At 45.9% G+C, this 18,723-nt stretch overlaps 1 protein-coding gene across 1 annotated transcript; it reads right to left on the reverse strand.

Annotated features, from left to right (window-relative positions):
- Positions 1-17,110: 17,110 nt before the first annotated feature.
- LOC119923370 (olfactory receptor 7A10-like) lies at positions 17,111-18,058 on the reverse strand. Its single transcript, XM_038742792.1, has one exon. It carries the CDS (start codon positions 18,056-18,058, stop codon positions 17,111-17,113), a length of 948 nt encoding a protein of 315 aa, XP_038598720.1.
- Positions 18,059-18,723: the final 665 nt, after the last annotated feature.

Raw genomic sequence — 18,723 nt, forward strand, 5'->3', positions numbered from 1 at the left:
GGGGCCAGAAGATCTGCTGTGAGAGGCAAGATAGGGGAATGTGACTATGGAGCAGTTCCAGTACAATTCTACTCCAAAGGGGGTATAGGGGCATGCAAGGACAGCTGGCATAAGTTATGAAGGGAAGTCCTTAGTTCCCAAACCTGGCTATCTAACCCAAGAATTGTATTTTCTTGGTTCAGATTGGGAAATAGTTAGAGAACTCCATCAAAAGGTTTTTTGCAAGCTTCACTCTAATCTTTCCATAGACCTCTGACCCAGGTTTCCTCAGTTCCAGTGCCAGAAAGGTCATAAATGTACCCATGACCTAACCAGACCCAGAATAGATTGCATCCTCTATTTGGAGGAGATGAAAAAAACTATCATGTCCTAGTGAACAGAGCACAGAATGAGGATTTATGAAACCTGGATACTAATCCCTTTAGAAAGCCTTCCCTGATTAATCTTTTATCTTCCCACCCTAGAATCCCACCCCACCTCATAACTGCCATGTCACTCCTGCATCCCCAATTTGGATATTCACCTTGCCCTTACCAATCCCAACTAGCACCTAAATCCTGATCCTTAAACTCAGTTACTTCTCCCTACCTGCAATTTATTTTAATGACTGTCTACCCTGCTAGATTGTAAACTCCCTTTTAATGGTATTTGTTAAGCACTTATTATGTGCCAAGTACTGTACTAAGCACTGGGGTATATGCAAGATGACCAGTCCATGTCCCACTTGGGGCTCACAGTCTTAAGACTCATTGTGCATATTAGGTAACTTCCTTGGCCCACAGTTCACCATTTAACAAATACCAATAATAATAACTGGTATTTTTTAAGCACTTACTATGTGCCAGACATTGTACCAAGCACTGGGGTAGATACAAGATAACAGGGTTGGACATGGTCCCTTTCCCACATAGGGCTCCCTGTCTCAATCCCCATTTTACAGATGAGGTAACTGAGGCACAGAAAAGTTAAGTGATTTGCCCCAGATCACACAGCAGACATGTGGCAGAGTTAGAATTAGAATCTAGGTCCTCCTAACTCCCAGACATGTTACTCTATCCACTAGGCCATGCTGTTTCACAATAATACCACAATTACTATGAGTAATCAGAGTCATGAAAAATGGCCAAGCACAAAGACATGATGACCTGTCCACTGACATCTACAAGCTGAGAGAGGATACCCTGCTTAAAACTTATACAAGCTCTTTCTCAACATACAAATTGCTGAGGTGATGCCACAGGTCTACAATGATGCCATCATCATCATCATCATCATCATCATCAAGAAGAAAGGCAAAAGATTAGTGTGGCAATTATCGAGGTGCCTCATTATTCGTCATTACCAGCAAGATTCTAGTCACGCTCTTCTTCCCATTCACCCTCGGCACTCTCCCTCTCCCACATTAGCTTTAAAAGCATCCACTCGCTGATCAGATCCTCCTGAAACAACCAGGATCTGGTCTTCTCCTCTCAATCATGCAAACGTATTTATTGAGCACTTACTCTAGGCAGAGTATGGTATTAAGCACTTGGGAAAGTACAGTACCATTAGCAGATATGATCCCTGCCCTCCAGGAGCTTACAGTCTAGTAGGAGACAGACACTGAAATAACTTCCTTCCCCCTTCCTCACTCTCCCTTTGTTTTCCTTTAGGAATGGTGGTGGAGAGGCTGGCATCACCAATTTCTAGTCCTAATTTATCCATAGTTTAGCAACTCCAAGAGGAATGTGAAGGGGGAATCAAGACAAGAAATCTTTATCCGTCAGGGCAGGTTACATTCTGACTCTAGAATACATTCCTTTCCTTCTTTACATACATTTTTTTTACCATCCACCCAAACCAGCCTCACATAGTTATAATCAATCAATCATATTTATGGAGCATTTATTGTGTTCAGAGCACCGTATTAAGCTTCTGGGGGAATACAATATAACAGAGTTGGTAGATATGGTCCCTGTCCACAAAAAGCTTAGAGTCTAGAGATATGGTCTGGTTATACTAATTGCTCAGACCACCTCCAAGTCATTCATTTCCTCCGCCCCTATCTTTTCTCTTCCAGCCAGCTGCCGGGATCATCAAGGTCCGTGCCACAATCTCCCCCTTCCTTGCTGATTCAAGGATGACAGTGTGACTGTGTGGGTGAGGGACCTGTTCCCCAGGGTGAATCAGAGGGGTTACCGAGTCACCGAGATGGGGAGGTGGTCACGTTTGTAGTTGACTCTGGCCTGTTTGAGCTGCGTGAGCAGGTGCAAGCAAGCCTACTTCTCCTCTCATCCCCAACAATTTTGATCCCCTGGATTTCCAATCGATTGAGAGGTACCACTGCTCAAAGCCCATTTTAAAGCCAGGTAAAATGGGTACTCACCTGGGGTGGCCAATTTGAAGGGACCAAAGTTACTGGGGGCCTGTCCCTTCACTGAAGCCAGTAGAGCCGAAAGGGCCAAGGCATCAAGTGGATCATCCTGTCTCTCTCCTGCCCAGACAGGACAGGTTTTTAGTGTTCCAGGTAAGCACAAATTTCAGGGCCCAGGGTGGACATTCTGCTTGTACAAGCTCCCAGGGCCCACTGAAAATTGACTGGCCCAGGACGTCCAAAACTTCTTGTACTCACCCGAGCACAGTAGATATACACCCAAACTGTTCAATGTTGGGACAGAGGGCCAAGAGTAAAGAAAAGTGAAGTTCCTGGAAATGCCACCCTACCCCTGCAAATGTCCTGACTTTGCCAGTGGCAATGTCTGGCAAGCACATGGGCTAGCACTAGCCTGGCTATTAATCAGCCTAGCACTGGCAGGAGTAGAGAGCTCTGAGCAGAGGAGCAGAAGGGAGTAGCAAAATTTTCCTTACTTTTTGCTGGTAGGTCAGGGTGCCAAAAGGTACTGAAAATCTTAATCAGATGGCCGTCTCTTGGGTACTCTTCTGATGTTGACTCCTGGTCAGCCAATATCATGATATGACACAGTCTTGAACCTGAAGCTGGGCAATATCTAGGGACCCTGTCTGAGGACCATCAAACCTAGTTGGGAGGTCAGTCCCCCTATAAAGGGTTCTAACCTGGAAGGTCTGTGCTGCTCCGGGGCTCTGTCTCCGAGGGGTCAGGCCCCTCAGTCGTCCTTCATCTCCTCTGGATGGCAGCCTGAGCATGGAGGGGGATGAGGGATGTGGGGCTGCAGCTCCCCAGGCCTGAGCACTGCGTCCTCACCCGCAGGGGCAGTGCGGATGGGAGAGTGGCTCATGGTGGGACTACTTGCAGGAGCCTCTGGGCCCCTGGGACCTCCAGCTCGAGGCTCCCAAAGCTCCTTGTTAGAGGTAAACAAACACTTGGTATCTGATTTCTCCCTTGACCTCTCTGGGCTGCTCTGAGGGAAACATCCCAGATAATTCTGACCATGGTGGAGAGGGCAATGAAATCTCCCTGGGGGCAGGGCCCTGCTCCTCCTTCGTGGACCAGGATCTCCTGTGTGTGTCTGACCAGCCAACATGACTCTCAGTTTCTAGTCCCATACAGTAAGCGCTCAATAAATACAATTGAATTGAACTGAATTGAAATGAATCGAATTCAAATAGGGCCTAGAGGACACCTCCTTCTTGGCTTGCATTCTGTAGCTTCCTTGGGAGAGACAGAAATGGCCAGAAACAGCAACTACTAATGAAAGAAGATAAGCAAGTTTACAGCAGAAGGAGGCTGAGAGGTCATAGATCTACGGTGAGGAAGGAATTTGTCCCTTGCCAACTTCACTTCCCCCACCTCTACCCCTCCTTTATTTTTAGACTGTGAACCCCCAGTGGGTCAGGTACAGTGTCTGAAATACCATCTTTGTTCCTTTCTCCAAGGCTTAGAGCAGTGCTTGGTATAGAGTAGATGCTCACAAAATACCTTTGAATGAAAAAGTTCTGGGGAGTTTCAGGATACTAAGAACTCAGTGGGCCATAGGAGAAGCCACCAAGGAGTCAGGTGATCACTGTGGGTTGGATGGGTGTCTGCAGGGATGTGGAAATCACCAGGCTTTCTTGAGGTAGGGGAGGAGAAGGTCAGCATTTGAGGCTCCTGCAAGGGACCCCAAGGGTCAGATCACAGGTTAGAAGAGGGTCCACACCTTGGGAGTGGAAGCCCAGACCCAGGGCTTCCCGGGAAGTGTTTTCTGCTGATACCCACAATGGGTGGGCTCCAGTTGTGCGGATCCTGACCAAGCCCATTCCAATCAGAACTTTGGAATTAGAAGTACCTGGGTTCTAATCCCTGCTCCTCAACTTGTCTGCTGTGTGACCTTAGGCAAATCACTCCACTTAACTGCTTTGGGACTTTCAAAAATAATTTTACCTAGGTTTTATTTTTTTGGCTCCAGTTCCGCCTTCACCATTTCCCACCACACTATTTTTTTGGCAATTTTTCTTTGTCACAGCTGCTTGGTCTCCTTTCTAGCAGGACCCCATTCTTCTTGCAATGGAATGGACCAGTCCCATAACTCCTCCAGCTTTGAAAACTTCATCCCCACTATTCTCCCAAGGTAAAATGCATAAGAATTAACACCTCCAGGGAGCTTTCCCAGATTAAACGCATTGGGTTTTAATCAATCATTCACATTCATTATTTTAGACTGTGAGCCCACTGTTGGGTAGGGACTGTCTCTATATGTTGCCAACTTGTACTTCCCAAGCGCTTAGTACAGTGTTCTGCATACAGTAAGCGCTCAATAAATACGATTGATGATGATTCATTACACATCTTTAAAACAAGAGACCTGGATGCACAGGTTGGAATGGGAAACTCTTCCACCTCAACAGATTTTGAGCATCATCCAAAGTCATTCAAGAATTACTGTACAAAGACAACTGTGTTCTAGAAGCCCACCCATGGAGACTGTGAATGGCTCCACAGAATCAACTAGGTGCCATGGGCAATGAAATATCTGAAGAAAACTGAGATGATTATCAACCTGCACCAGAGAAGCATCATAATAGCAGTAATATCGGTGTAAAGTACTTATTATGTGCAAAACAATATGCTATGTACTCGGGTGATACAAGATAATCTGGATGGACACAGATCCTGTCCCACATGGGGCTCATAGTCAAAGGGAAAGGGCAAAGAGGAATTTAATGCCCATTTCACAGATGTGGAAACTGAGGCACAGAGAAGTTAGGAGTCTTGCCCAAGGTCACACAGCAGGCAAGTGGCAGAGCTGACATTAGAACCTAGATCTTCTGATTCCAAGGCCTATGTCTTTTCCACTAGGCCTCACTGCTTCTCTAAATTCATACTGGCAACTGAGGTGAAAAGTTTGATATAATTCTTTTACCTCGGAAGCACACAGTATTTATTGATCATCTACTATGTATAGGGCACTGTACAGGGGCTTGAAAATCCACAACAGAAGTAGGAGACCTGAGATCAAAGATCTTATAATGTAATAGGGATAATAATCATAATGATAACAATAATAGTAATTATAATCATGATATTTCTTTAGAGCTTACTATACACCAAGCACTGTCCTAAGACCTGTGGTAGATACAATATATCAGGTTGGACACAGTCCCTGGCCCAAACAAGGCTCACAATCTATAAAGGTTGGAGAGCAGGTATTGAATCCCCATTTTACAGATGAGGAAACTGAAGCACAGAGTACTTACTAGACTTGCCCCAGGCCACATAGCAGGCAAGAGGCAGATCTGGGATTAAAACCCAGGTCCTCTGACTCCCAGAGCCATGCTCTTTCCACTAGGCCATGATGCTTCCTCTAAGGATACATTTCCGATCAGGATTGAATGGGGGAACTTTCATGTGTGAGATGTGTGAAAACCACTCCATTTCAGAAACGTGCAGTGGGATGGGCTCCCATTGTATGTACATTCTATAGGAGCAGAAATAAAACATAGATAAAACAGAAAAAAGTGAATAAATAATTGGAATGAACAGATTAATACATAAGTGCTAAGGGTGATGAATTGGAGGACAGAACCAGGGGGGTGGGGATTGGTCAGGGGATGCCTGACCTGATTTTGCAGGACGTTTTGAAGAGGGGAGGGATGAGGTTTGACAGATTCGAGGAAGGAGAGAGTTCCATGCAGTGAGGTGGGTGAGAACAGTGGGTCAGATTCAAGAACAAAGGACAACAAGAAAGTGAGCTTGAGAGGATTGGAGAGTGTGAGCTGGGGTGCAGTGGGAAAAATAAAGGAAAGATAAGGAGATAGGATGGGGAGAGTACCATGACTCTAGACTGTAAACTCATCGCTAGACTGTAAATTCATTCTGGGCAGAGAATGTGTTTGCTAATTCTGTTGTATTGTACTGTCAAGCTCTTACTACAGTGCTCGGCACATAGTAAGCTCTCAATAAATACCATTGATTGATTGACGATGTGAGGTCCAGTATTATCAATCATAATACAGTAATGAGATCTCAAAGTCATCATTGACTGTTGTTTTAAATCACAGATCCACTGTACAACACCAGACCAAAGGCCAAGGGAGGGCAGGGTTTCATCGAGAAGGGATTAAAAACAATTGCAAACTTCTGCCACCAGATAAAACCATAAAACACCGGCCCTTGCAATACTGCACATGGTTTTCATTGCTATGTCTCAGGAAGGACAGAATTGAGTTGGATAATAATAATGATGGTATTTGTTAAGCGCTTACCATGTGTCAGGCACTAAGGTATAGAGAAGGGCAACAAAGATAATCGGGGGGAGGGAGTAGCTTCCTTATAAGGACAGGCTGAAAGAGACATAAGTTTAGAGGGGATAGTATTGAAGTCCAGAAAATCAGGAAGAAGGTGAACTGGGTGCATATGAAATTGTTGTTCCCCAAATCCCATAGCACCAGAAGAAGGAAAACCCATTAGAGGTTGAAGGGCATGATTCAGAACAGACAAAAGGAAACACATCTTCCTCCAAGTGGATTACAAGTTTGGGATGTTTTACCCCAGGAAGTTGAGCGGCCAAAACTATCAGCAAGTTCAAGAAAGATTTGCATTAATTCATGGATGAGTGGTCCGTGATGGGCCACTAGAAGAACGTTAGGGCTATTAGATGGTTCATTTTTAACTCTGGCGATTGCTATCAAGAAGGGCAGCCACCCCATGTTTCCTCCAACTGTTGGGTTTCCACTGGTAGACACAGAATGTTGAGCTGGATAGACCATAGGTCTGATCCAGTAATAGCATTTCTTTTGTTCTTATCTGCTCCCCCTTTCTCTTTGCTCTCACTATCCCATATCAATCAATCAGTGGTATCTGTTGAGCATTTACTGTGTGCAGAACCATGTACAAAGTGCTTGGGAGAGTACACTACATTACAGTCTAGAGGGGGAGACAGTCATTAAAATAAATTGTGGATATGTACGTGAGTGCTGGAGGGCTGAGGGTGGGGTGAGTGCTTAATAATAATAATGATGGCATTTGTTAAGCGCTTACTATGTGCTAAGCACTGTTCTAAGCGCTGGCGTAAATACAAGCTAATCAGATTGTACCACGTGGGGCTCACAGTCTCAATCCCCATTTTGCAGTTGAGGTGACTGAGGCACAGAAAAGTTGAGTGACTTGCCCAAGGTCACACATCAAAGTGGCAAAATTGGGATTAGAACCCACAACTTCCGAATCCCAAGCCTGTGCTCTTGCCACTAGGCCATGCTGCTCCTCTTAAGGATCTAAAAGGTACAGATCCAAGTGCAAGGGTGACACAGATGGGAGGAGTAGGGGAAATGGAGGCTTAGTCATGGAAGGCTTCTTGGTGAAGATATGATTTTAGTAGGGCTTTGAAGAGGGAGAGAGTAGTGGTTTGTCACAGATGAAGGGTGAGGGAGTTCCAGGCCAGAGACAGGACATGGGCAAGGGGGTCTCTGACAAGATATGCCCCCCGTCCCTATATCTTATCTCTTCCCCCCTCTATTCCCCTGGCCAACCATCATCCTTCCTCTATTTTCTCTATTTCTTCCCTTTCCCCACTGCCCTGTCCCACAGAACCTGCTTTTGTGCCTGTCTCACCATCCCTCCCACACTCCTTCCTTTTCTTATCTCATCTCTTCCTTCTACCCACCTTGTCTCTCTCCCCGCCTCATCCACCTGTCTCCCACCACTGCTCTCCCCATCTCTGCTGGCACACCCAGCCTCTCCTTTAACTAGGTTCAAGAGCAACTTGGATATATTTGTGGGTGAGAGGATCACAACCAAGTGGGATAGTTTGGGATGACAGGGAGAAGAGTTAGAATGTTCAGGAAGAATGATACATGGATGGTAGACATGCGATTGGTTAAGAGCAAAATGTAGGATGGGACAAGGAACCCCCCGTCTCGGGAGACAGTCAACAGACGTTTCTTCTGAGCACCTTTGATGCCTCTAATGGGCACAGATTTCTGGGTTGGATGAGCCGTGAGTCTCAATCAGTAGGACATTTTTTATGATAGAATCAATCCCTCTATGTGACAGACACACACACGCAAACACTCACTCACCTCACTTTGCTTGATTAGCCCCATGTCACCAAATTTTACCAGCAGAGCAGCTTCCTTGGGTTGGGAAGTGTTTCCTGGGAGGCAAGTAGGGGGAGTTACTTGTCTGTAAATGCTTAAAAAAATATCCTGCCCTCTCCTTCTCCTACATCCTGGGGTATTTTCCTCCCACCCCCAAACACACAGCACACACACACACACACAGCACACGCACGCACACACACACACACACACACACACACACACACACACACACACACACACACACACTCCACACTGCCTATCCACTCACCATATTTGTGGCTAGGGAAAGGGGAACAGGGCATGCAGCGAGGAGAGGAGGGTGTTGTAGAGGGATTTTCCTTACCGCCTGCTGGCTAGTCTTGGTCCCTGTCTATGTCGAGAATGAGAATTAGATCTCTGGCCCTACCATACTGCAGCGTGGCCACATCTAGATCTGGTACTGCCGGGAGGACTATCAGGCACCAGGGCTGGATAAGAGAGATTCTGGGACCATCAGACTCAGTTGGCAGTCAGTTGGAAGGTCGGTGCCGGTCCAGGGCTCTGTCCCCACGGGGTAGGGCTCCTTTGTCGTCCCTTGTCTACTCTGGGCAGCAGCCTGAGTGTGAAGGGTGAAGAGGGATATGTGGCTGCCGGGGATGCTGGGGCCCCAGGCAGGAGCACTGCATCCTCACCCACGGGTTGGGGAAGTCCTTCTGGGAGCAGGGCTCATGGCAGGACTATTTGCAGAAGTCTCTGGACCCTTGGGGCCCCCAGCTCGTGGCTCCCTGAGCTCCTTGTTAGAGCCCAGCCCCTCTGGGCTCTGCTGAAGAAGATGTTCCAGGGACTGTTGATCAAGTTTAGGGAGGGTGAAAACTTATTGGTCTTATCACAATGCTTGGCACAGAATAAGCACTTTATAAATACTATTACAACTGCTATCATTATTTTTAAATTATTATTTCTGGAGACAGGGCCTGGCTGCTCCCCTTAAAGAAGGGATAGTTTCTCCACAGGCCATGGTCACCTGGGATGTCCCAGCCAACTGTCACTGGGTCTCCAGGACTAGCATCTCTCATACAAACACTCCTTACTGCGTGATTATAGGGACAGACTGGGTCTCTGATCCTTTGTGGAAGGGAAAGCCAGTCAGCAGGATGCTTATCCCATTCCTTCTGTTGCCCAGGTCATGTCACTGCAGCTCCTAGCCTGGATCAGGTGGCTCTAGGATAGAATCAATCAATCAACGGTATTTGTTGAGCATTTACTGTGTGCAGAGAACTATACTAAGCGCTTGGGAGAGTGCAATACAACATAGTTGGTAGACAGGATCCCTGCCCAAAAGGAGCTTACAATCTAGAGGGGGAGACAGGTATTAGTATATCATTAAATTATGGATATGTACACAAGTGCTGTCAGATAGAAGTCTGACCTGCTAGCCAGAACAGAATCACCTGTCACCTGAGGACCATACTACAGATGGCATGAACCTTGCCCTCAAGTACCTTACATGATAATGAGGATGAAAAAAATAAAAGAAATGATAAAGAAGAGGAAGAATAGTCAAGCACGTACATCTCTAGGTACAAAAGGCAATCACATCATGGTAAGAGTCAATATAGGCTCTGTGTAATGGATATCCATTCATCTTTACAACCAGCAGAAACTTCTGTCTATTGGAACTCTATCATCACAAGAAGTTACATCAGTGCTCTGCACACAGTAAGTGCTCAACAAAACGGATTCATCAACTGAGTAGCACTCTATCATCTGTCTCCTCTCACAAAAGTATGAAGAGAGGTTGTGAATGAAAAAGTGCTAAGATGGTAGCAAGGAGGATAGGACCTGGGGAGAAGGAAAGTTCACTGAGGAAGACCTCCTGGAGAAGTTGGGATTTCAGAAAGAATTGGAAGATGGAGAGAACTGCGATCTGGAGAATTTGAAGGACAAAGAGGTCCAAGCAGGAAGAAGGGCGTGAGCCAGGGATATGAGGTGGGAGAAGCAGCACTAAGCACAGTGAGAAAGTGAACTTTGAAGGAATGGAGAGTGCGAGCGGGTGTTTTGTGGGAGAAGAGAGTGGATAGGTAATGAGGAGAAGAATGATAGAGTGCTAAGTAGTTGATCAATCCATTTTTTGAGCACTTACTGTGTGAAGAGCATTGAAGTAAGTTGTTGTGATAATAGAAACAGAATGTCAATAAACAGAAGTTTCTGCCGGATTTGAAGATTTATTGGGAAACATTGCACAAAGCCTAGACTGATTCTTCCCATGATGTGACTGCTCCACCATTCTGTTCCCCTGCCACGTCTCCCCCAGCAGATCCTCCAGCTTCATGGTGAAGGGAAACCAAACCAGCTTCTCAGAATTCCTCCTCCTGCAACTGTCAGACCGAGTGGAGCAGCAGCAGCTCCTCTTCGTGTTGTTCCTCTGGATGTACCTGCTCAGGTTCCTGGGGAGCCTGCTCATCATCCTGGCCATCGGCTCTGACCCACAACTGCACACCCCCATTTACTTCTTCCTCATCAACCTCACTCTTGCTGACATCTGTTTCTTGTCCTCCACGGTCCCCAAGATGTTGGCCAATGTTCAGACCCAGGATAAATACATATCCTACATGGGCTGCCTGATGCAAGCGTACTTTTTCATCTGTTTGGACTAATGGACAATTTCCTCCTTACAGGGATGGCTTATGATCACTGCGTGGCCATATGTCACCCCCTCCATTATACCACAATCATGAACCCACGGCTCTGTGCCCCGATGGTTACCAGGTCCTGGATGATCAGTGGCCTTGATGCCTTAATACATACCTTACTGATGCTTTGCTTATCCTTCTGCACAAATAATGATAATTTCTTCTGTGAAATTAACCAGCTTTCCTGTACGGACACCCACATCAATGTTTTTTTGTTACCTGCACTGATAATGGCACTTGGAATAGGTCCCCTCATAGGCCTCCTGTTCTCTTACACTCGTATTGTCTTCACCATACTGAGAATCCCATCTGCCAGGGGAAGGTATAAAGCTTTCCTCACCTGTGGCTCTCACCTGTGTGTGGTCTCTTTGTTCTACAGCACTCGTCTTGGGATCTATTTCAGTTCTACGTCTACCCACACATCCCGGAAGGGCTCGATAGCATCCTTGCTGTACACAGTAGTCACTCCTGTGCTGAACCCCTTCATCTACAGCCTGAGGAACAAAGACATGAAAGGAGTTTTGAGAAACGTGTTCACCAGGCAAGCTCGCCTCCTGAAAAGTTTGGGCCCTGGAAGGGTGTAGGATGTGCTGGAATAACCTGGGAGTTAGCCTAAGCTTTTCAGCAGCATGGTGTAGTGGCAAGAACACCAGCCTGGGGATTTGAGGTCTAATCCCGGCTCTGCCACTTGCCTGCTGGGTGAATCTTGGGCAAGTCACTGCAACTCTCTGGTCCTCAGTTTTCTCATTTGTAAAATGGGAATTTGATACTATTCTCCCTCCTACTTGGACTGTATCCAACCTGATGATTTTGGCGCAGAGTAAGCAGTGAACCAATACCGAAACAACTGTTACCATTATGATTATTCTGACAAAATTAATTAAGACTTAAGAAAGGTGATCGTGTATGGATAAATTCATTATCATTAAGATCAGGTGCACTCCCTCTCGTTTTTACTATCTTTCTCTCTCTCATCATATTCACACTCTCATACATGCACACACATATTCGTTGGTCTGATTCAAAAATGACGTTATTGAACTTGGGAGCATGCACAAGAGTGCAGAACTGATTGAAAGACTCATGCCTGACCTACAATCACTACTGTATTCAACTGTGAATCATGGACAATTTGCTGAAAAGATAAGAAAATCCATGACAATGCTCAACTCTACTGCAGATAAAAGTCTTTGCTTGTATATTGGGTTTGTTGGTGACTGACTGCTGTTATGAATCTTGGAATTTTTTTAGCTAATTTGTGGTCTAAAAGTGCTTTGCTGATTTTGCAAAGTAGTTCATTAGGAAACGGTGTGGCCTACTTAATGAAAACAGCACAGCCCTGGGAGTCAGAGGACTTGGGTTCTAATCCCAGCTCTAAAACATGCCTGCTGTGTGACCTTGGCAAGTCACTTAACTGATCTGTGACTCAGTTCCCTCACCTGCAAAATGCAGATACAATACTTATTCTCCCTCCTACTTACATTGTGAGCCTTATTTGGGACCTGATTATCTTGTATCTACCCCAGGGATTAGGGCAGTGCTTGGCACATAGTAAGCACTTAACACATATCATTATTAGTAGAGAAATGGCATTTCCTGGTGGAAAAAGCATGGGCCTGGGAATTTGAAGGACCTGGGTTCGAATCCTGGCTCTGCCACTTCTCTGCTGTGTGACCTTGGGCAACTCACTTAATTTCTCTGTGCCTCAAATGCCAATATTATGATAATAATAATAATACCATGCCTGATCAATTCCTGATTTATCCCCCTCCACCCCCAGCCACTGTCATCCAGTCATGCCATTCCCTCATCCATTTCAACACTCTTGGGGAAGTATTTCTTTATTCCAATCAATCCTATTTATTGAGTACTTACTGTTTGCAGAGCAGTGTACAAAGCGCTCTGGAGAGTACAATATAACAGAGTTGATACACACAATCCCTGCCCACAGTGATCTTACAGTCTAGAGGACTTTACAATTCATTGATTTATCTACTGTGTTTTCTAATCTGTACTTGTCTGGTTTTAACTCTTGGATATATGTCAGTTGATGTTTACTTATCTCCTCCATTAGATTGCAAACACTTTGTGGGCAGAGATCACATCTTACTCTTCTTTTGTATATGCCTCATGTGACTGGAATTGTTCACTTCCCACCGTAGTTGCTCAATAAATACTCTGGAAAATGATAAGGCATGGCATTCTCCATGACACTCTACAACTAATTCAATATTTTTGATGATGTGCAAAGCATGTTCTTTGGGTGCTAATCGGTACAATCAACATCAACTGGCTAGACAGGGTGACAGAAAATGAAATTCTGGAGCATTCTTCCTCCTTCCTTAGACTGTGAGTCCCATGTGGGACAGAGACTGAGTCTCACCTGCTTATTTCGTGGCTACCTGAGCACTCAGTGCAGTGCTTCACACTCAGAAAGTGCTGAATATCTACAACATAGCCACTCTCCTAGAACTTAAGTTATGTTTACCTCAATTCATCTATGGTGAGTGGGATATGTGTGGAGAATGAACGACAGCAGAATTCCCAAACAACTACTGCATGGAGAGCTGAAATTAGGAAAATGAAAGCAAAGAGAGCAGAAGACCTGGGTAAACAAAGCCTAAGACAATGCTGCATCACAGCAGAAAACTGGAAGTCATTTGCCAAGGACAGACCAGCATGAGATACTACTTTCGAGAAAGGAGTGTTGTTTCAAAATTTTGAGTAAAAACTTCTTAAGGAACATGAGACAAGGAAACAAAAGAGAAATGGTAAAAAATCAATCATATTTATTGAGCACTTACTGTGTGCAGAGCACTCTACTAAGTGCTTGGGAGACTACGATATAATTGAGTTGGTAAATACATTCCCTGCTCACAAGGAACTCACAGGGACAGACATTAATATAAATTATGGATATGTATGTAAGTGTTATAGGGCTGAGGATGGAGTGACTAAATGGTACAAATCCAAGTGCCAGGGTGATGCAGAATGGAGGAGTAGGGAAAATGAGGACTAAGTTGGGGAAGGCCTCTTGGAGTAGCTTTTTTTGTTTGCTCGTTTTTAATGGCATTTGTTAAGCACTTACTGTGTGCTGGGCACTGTACTAAACTCTGGGATAGATACAAGATAATCAGTTTGGGCACAGTCTGGGTCCCATTTGTAGTTCTTAGTCTTAATCCTTGTTTTACAGATGAGGTAGCAAGGCACAGAGAAGTTAAGTGACTCTCCCAAGGTTTCACAGCAGACAAGCAATGGAACCTAGATTAGAACCTAGGTCATCTGATTTCCAGGCCCATGCTTTTTCTATTAGGCCACGTTGTTTTTGTGATTTTGATGTGCTTTTAATTAGGCTTTGAAGGTGGGGAGAGTGATGGTCTCTCAGATATGAAGGGGGAGGGAGTTCCAGGCCAGAGACAGGATATGAGCAAGGGGTTGGCGGTGAGATAGATGAGATAGAATAGGATAGAATGAGGATAGAATAGATAGATGAATAGGTTGGAATTAGAGGAATAAAGTGTGCTGGTTGGGTTGTAGTAGGAGAGTAACGAAGCGAGGTAGGAGGGGGCAAGGTGATTGAGGGCTTAAAGCCAATGGTAAGGAGTTTCTGTTTGATGTGGAGGTGGCTGGGCAACCACTGGAGGTTCATCAAGCACTGCATCAAGTGCAGCAAAAATCAAAATGACAACACAAGAAGGGACAGCCTTTTTGTGCAGAAAATGTGAACAGGACTGTGGGTCCTGCATTTGCATTTAGAGTCACACATGCACACATAGGTGAATTTCACTTGGAGGTGTCTTCTTCTAATACAAAGGACAACTCTCTCTGTGTGTCTTTCTGTCCATCTGTCTCATTCTCTCTCTCTCTCTCTCTCTCTCTCTCTCTCTCTCTCTCTCTCTCTCTCTCTCTTTCTCTCTGTATATATATATGTAAATATATGCACACAACCAAAGATAAAAGAGACCACAGCTCGGTGAGACCCACAGATGAAGAAAGCTCTATACTTTGCCCTAGCTGAAGATCTATCCATCTGCCTATCCCTTGTACATAACATATAGAATGTATATAATGAGTGGGCTACATAATGTACAATAGCCCAGTGCTCTGGTTTCTAGTTCTGGTTCTGCCTGTAGCTGCCTAACATGGGCAAAGATCACACATGTCTTGGCAATGTGCTGAGCTCCTGCATGCCTCTTCACCTGTTGCACGGAGTGCCCCAGCGGGGACACTATCAGTAGGGACAAAAAGGTGGGATCAGTGCTACACAAGTCCATATAGCACTAGGACCTATTCCCCTTCACAGGTTCTCAAACCTAAAGTCTCAGGATCGAGACTCATCTATCGTTTCTCAAGGGAGACTCTGTCACCAGCAATATGCACAATAACACGGTCACTTGTAGCTCTGATTGACTAGGCCAGTTCTTACTCCCCCATTATAGGGTAGGGGATCATATACTCTTCTTCCTATCACCTGCCCATCTCTCAAGCCCCCAAACCGAGCATTACCCTAACTCCTCTCTCTCTTTCAACCCATATATTGTCTATTAACAAATCAACCAGTGGAATTTATTGGACACATACTGGGTGCAGAGCACTGTACTAAGCACTTGGGAGAGTACAATACAACAGAGTTGGTAGAAACATTCCCTGCCCACAGAGGCTTACAGTCTAAAGAATCATATCAGTTTTTTTCTTAACAGCATCTCCAGAATACACCACTTCGTCTCCATCTAAACTGCCATCATGCTGGTCCATAGGAATATGCTTCATACAATCCAGTAACTAGATATAACAGATTGTTAAAAATCAATAGAAAAATAATATACCATAACATCTTAATGGGTCAAACCGCAGAGCTTTTACAATGACAACAGAATTTATAGATTCTAAGAGTAAAGTCGGATAATAGGCACTTGGGAAACACTAGCTAGAATAAAATGTGTAAATGCCACAGAGATGTGTACATGTGTCAGGAAGGTGCTGGAGTGATGTGATTCTCCAGAGCAGGGTTGCGTCAGTCCTAGGACATTTACCAGAGAAGGTGGCTTTTAAGGAGAGTTTTGAAGGAGCTTCGGGGCATGGACTGGTGAGGGGGAAGGGGCGGACATGTCAGGCAGGAGCAATCGACCGGGACCAGAAGTTGTATGCAGAGTGAAGAAATTCCCATATCTGCAGGTGGCTGGTGGTTTGGAGAGCTCTAAGCTCCAGACTCTGGTGGTGACACCCAGCAGTCTCCCCATTCCTTGCACACGTGTCTCTGGACATGGTCTGGACAGAAAAGAGAAAGTCTGCATTCCCATGAGACTGATGGCCCCGCAGACCAGAAAACAGTCTAGAAGGATTCCACGGGATCTCCAGTACCATTCCACTCCCTTGGGCCGAACCAGCTCTCTCCTCACCACGTACCAACTCCAAGGATGGCAGGGTCACTGGGAAAAACCAGAGGCACCAGTTACCCATGGTCTTCTCCTGATATCCTCAGTAAGGGCCATGTCCCAGAAGAGGATTAGGAGGGGAGGGGAGAGGGCCAGGATGGTCCCAGAACAGTGGCCCGTGTCTTAGGAGATCCCAAGGAGCTGCTCTCTGTCCACTAAAGGCAGCACATGGAGCCCCTGCACCATCAGTCAGAGGCCACAGGTTATAGAGACCATAACACCAGCTGATATGCACCGGTGCCCCTGCCCCTGTGGCCCATGGCACTCTCAGAGCTGCCACAGGCTGAGGAGAGTCCAGGGCCAGGGTTGGCAATGTGGGTCACAGCGGGGGCTTCTGTTTTACACAGAGGTTGGAGCCTTAACATGTGGGGTGTCCTCCTAATCCACACTGTACCAAGTGCTCAGGACTAACTTGGGACAAAAATGATATTCTCTCAGCTCAGACTCCCCAGAAAGGGCCAGAAAGGTTCATTCTCAGGCTGGTCCACCAACCCCTGCTGTCTCCTCCAAGGATCCGGCAGGAAGGAATCACAACATCTGCAAAAAAAGATTTTTCCTGGAGAACACATTTCTCAGGGCCCGTTTCATGTCTTTGTTCCTCAGGCTGTAGATGAAAGGGTTCAGCATAGGGGTGACCACCGTGTACACGACAGAGGCTATCGAGCCCTTCTGGGATACTTGGGTAGACATGGGGTTGAGGTAGGCCCCGAGGGCACTGCCATAGAACAAAGAGACCACAGTCAGGTGAGAGCCACAAGTGGAGAAAGCTTTCCATCTTCCCTCAGCAGAGGATATTTTTAAAATAGTTGAAACAATATGAATGTAAGAGAAAAGGAGGCCTGCAAGGGGACCTACACCAAGCACCACGATCAGTATGTACAGTAACACATCATTAATGATGGTGTCAGTGCAGGATAGCTTTAGGATCTGGTTAAGTTCACAGAAGTAGTGAAGGATTTTGTTGTCTGCGCAAAAGGATAGGTGAAGCACCAATAGTGTGTTGAGTAAGGCATCAAGGCTACTGACACTCCAGAACCCAGAAACCATCAGGGCACAGAGTCGTGAACTCATGATTGTGGTGTAGTGGAGAGGGTGGCATATGGCCATGTAGCGATCATAAGCCATCCCGGTTAGGAGGAACATATCCAGACTTCCAAAGAGGATAAAAAAATATACCTGTGCCAGGCAGCCAGCGTAAGTTATGGATCTGTTGTGGGTCTGGATGTTGGCCAGCATCTTGGGGACTGTGGTAGACAGGAAACAGACATCAGCCAGGGAGAGGTTAGTGAGGAAGAAGTACATTGGGGTGTGCAGGTGCGGGTTGGAGCCAATGGCCAGGACGATTAGCATGCTCCCGAGGACCCCGAGCAGGTACATCCAGAGAAACAGCACAAAGAGGAGCTGCCGCTGTTCCTCCCGGTCGGATAGTCCCAAGAGGAGGAATTCCGAGATGCTGGATTGGTTTCCCCTCTCCATGGGGCCGGAGGATCTGCTGGGAGAGACAAGGCAGGGGAGGGAGATGGTGGAACAATTACATCCTTGTTTAGGTCAGTCATTCCCCTAGTGGGATTTTGACGGGATAAGGATGAACCATGTGAACCTTGGGATGCCAAGGAAGGCATCCATTACCCAGCTCCTCCAAGCATACTGGTAACTCTACTGAAGGTAGATTTCTGGCATGAGTGGATCACTGGAATAATCCAGTAATGATGTTTCTTCTAGTCTTATGTTTTTATTCAATGGGCTATCCTCAGGGTCTTGAACTTGTACATATCCCTTACCTGGCTGCTGCACATTTGTGTGTGATTGAGGTGGACTTCAAACGTGCTCAGGTTAAAAAAAACCTCCCCTTGATTCCATAAATTGTTCCATCTCCTTCCTCCCATTATTATTCAAACTTCTGGAAGAGGTCATATCCACCCACGGATATACAACTGATGCTCAAATTGCATGAGCCATTTGGTTGGATTACAAGTTTGTCTGGGCATCCTATTAAATCCCTAGTAGAAGGAGTTGAACTACCACCCAACATGGCACAGCATCCCCTATGATTGACATCTGCCAGTGATGTGATGCCGGCCTGGTGACCCCAAGCATCCCCAGTGGAGGGAACCACGTGCCAGAGATTCAGTTCCTCCATG

Source organism: Tachyglossus aculeatus, unplaced genomic scaffold, assembly GCF_015852505.1.
Source record: "Tachyglossus aculeatus isolate mTacAcu1 unplaced genomic scaffold, mTacAcu1.pri scaffold_181_arrow_ctg1, whole genome shotgun sequence".
Taxonomy (NCBI): domain Eukaryota; kingdom Metazoa; phylum Chordata; class Mammalia; order Monotremata; family Tachyglossidae; genus Tachyglossus; species Tachyglossus aculeatus.

What these genes read in the sequence shown, in the direction of transcription:
- LOC119923370 (XM_038742792.1), bottom strand. Translation starts at nt 18,058, where the DNA reads ATGGAGAGGGGAAACCAATCCAGCATCTCGGAATTCCTCCTCTTGGGA.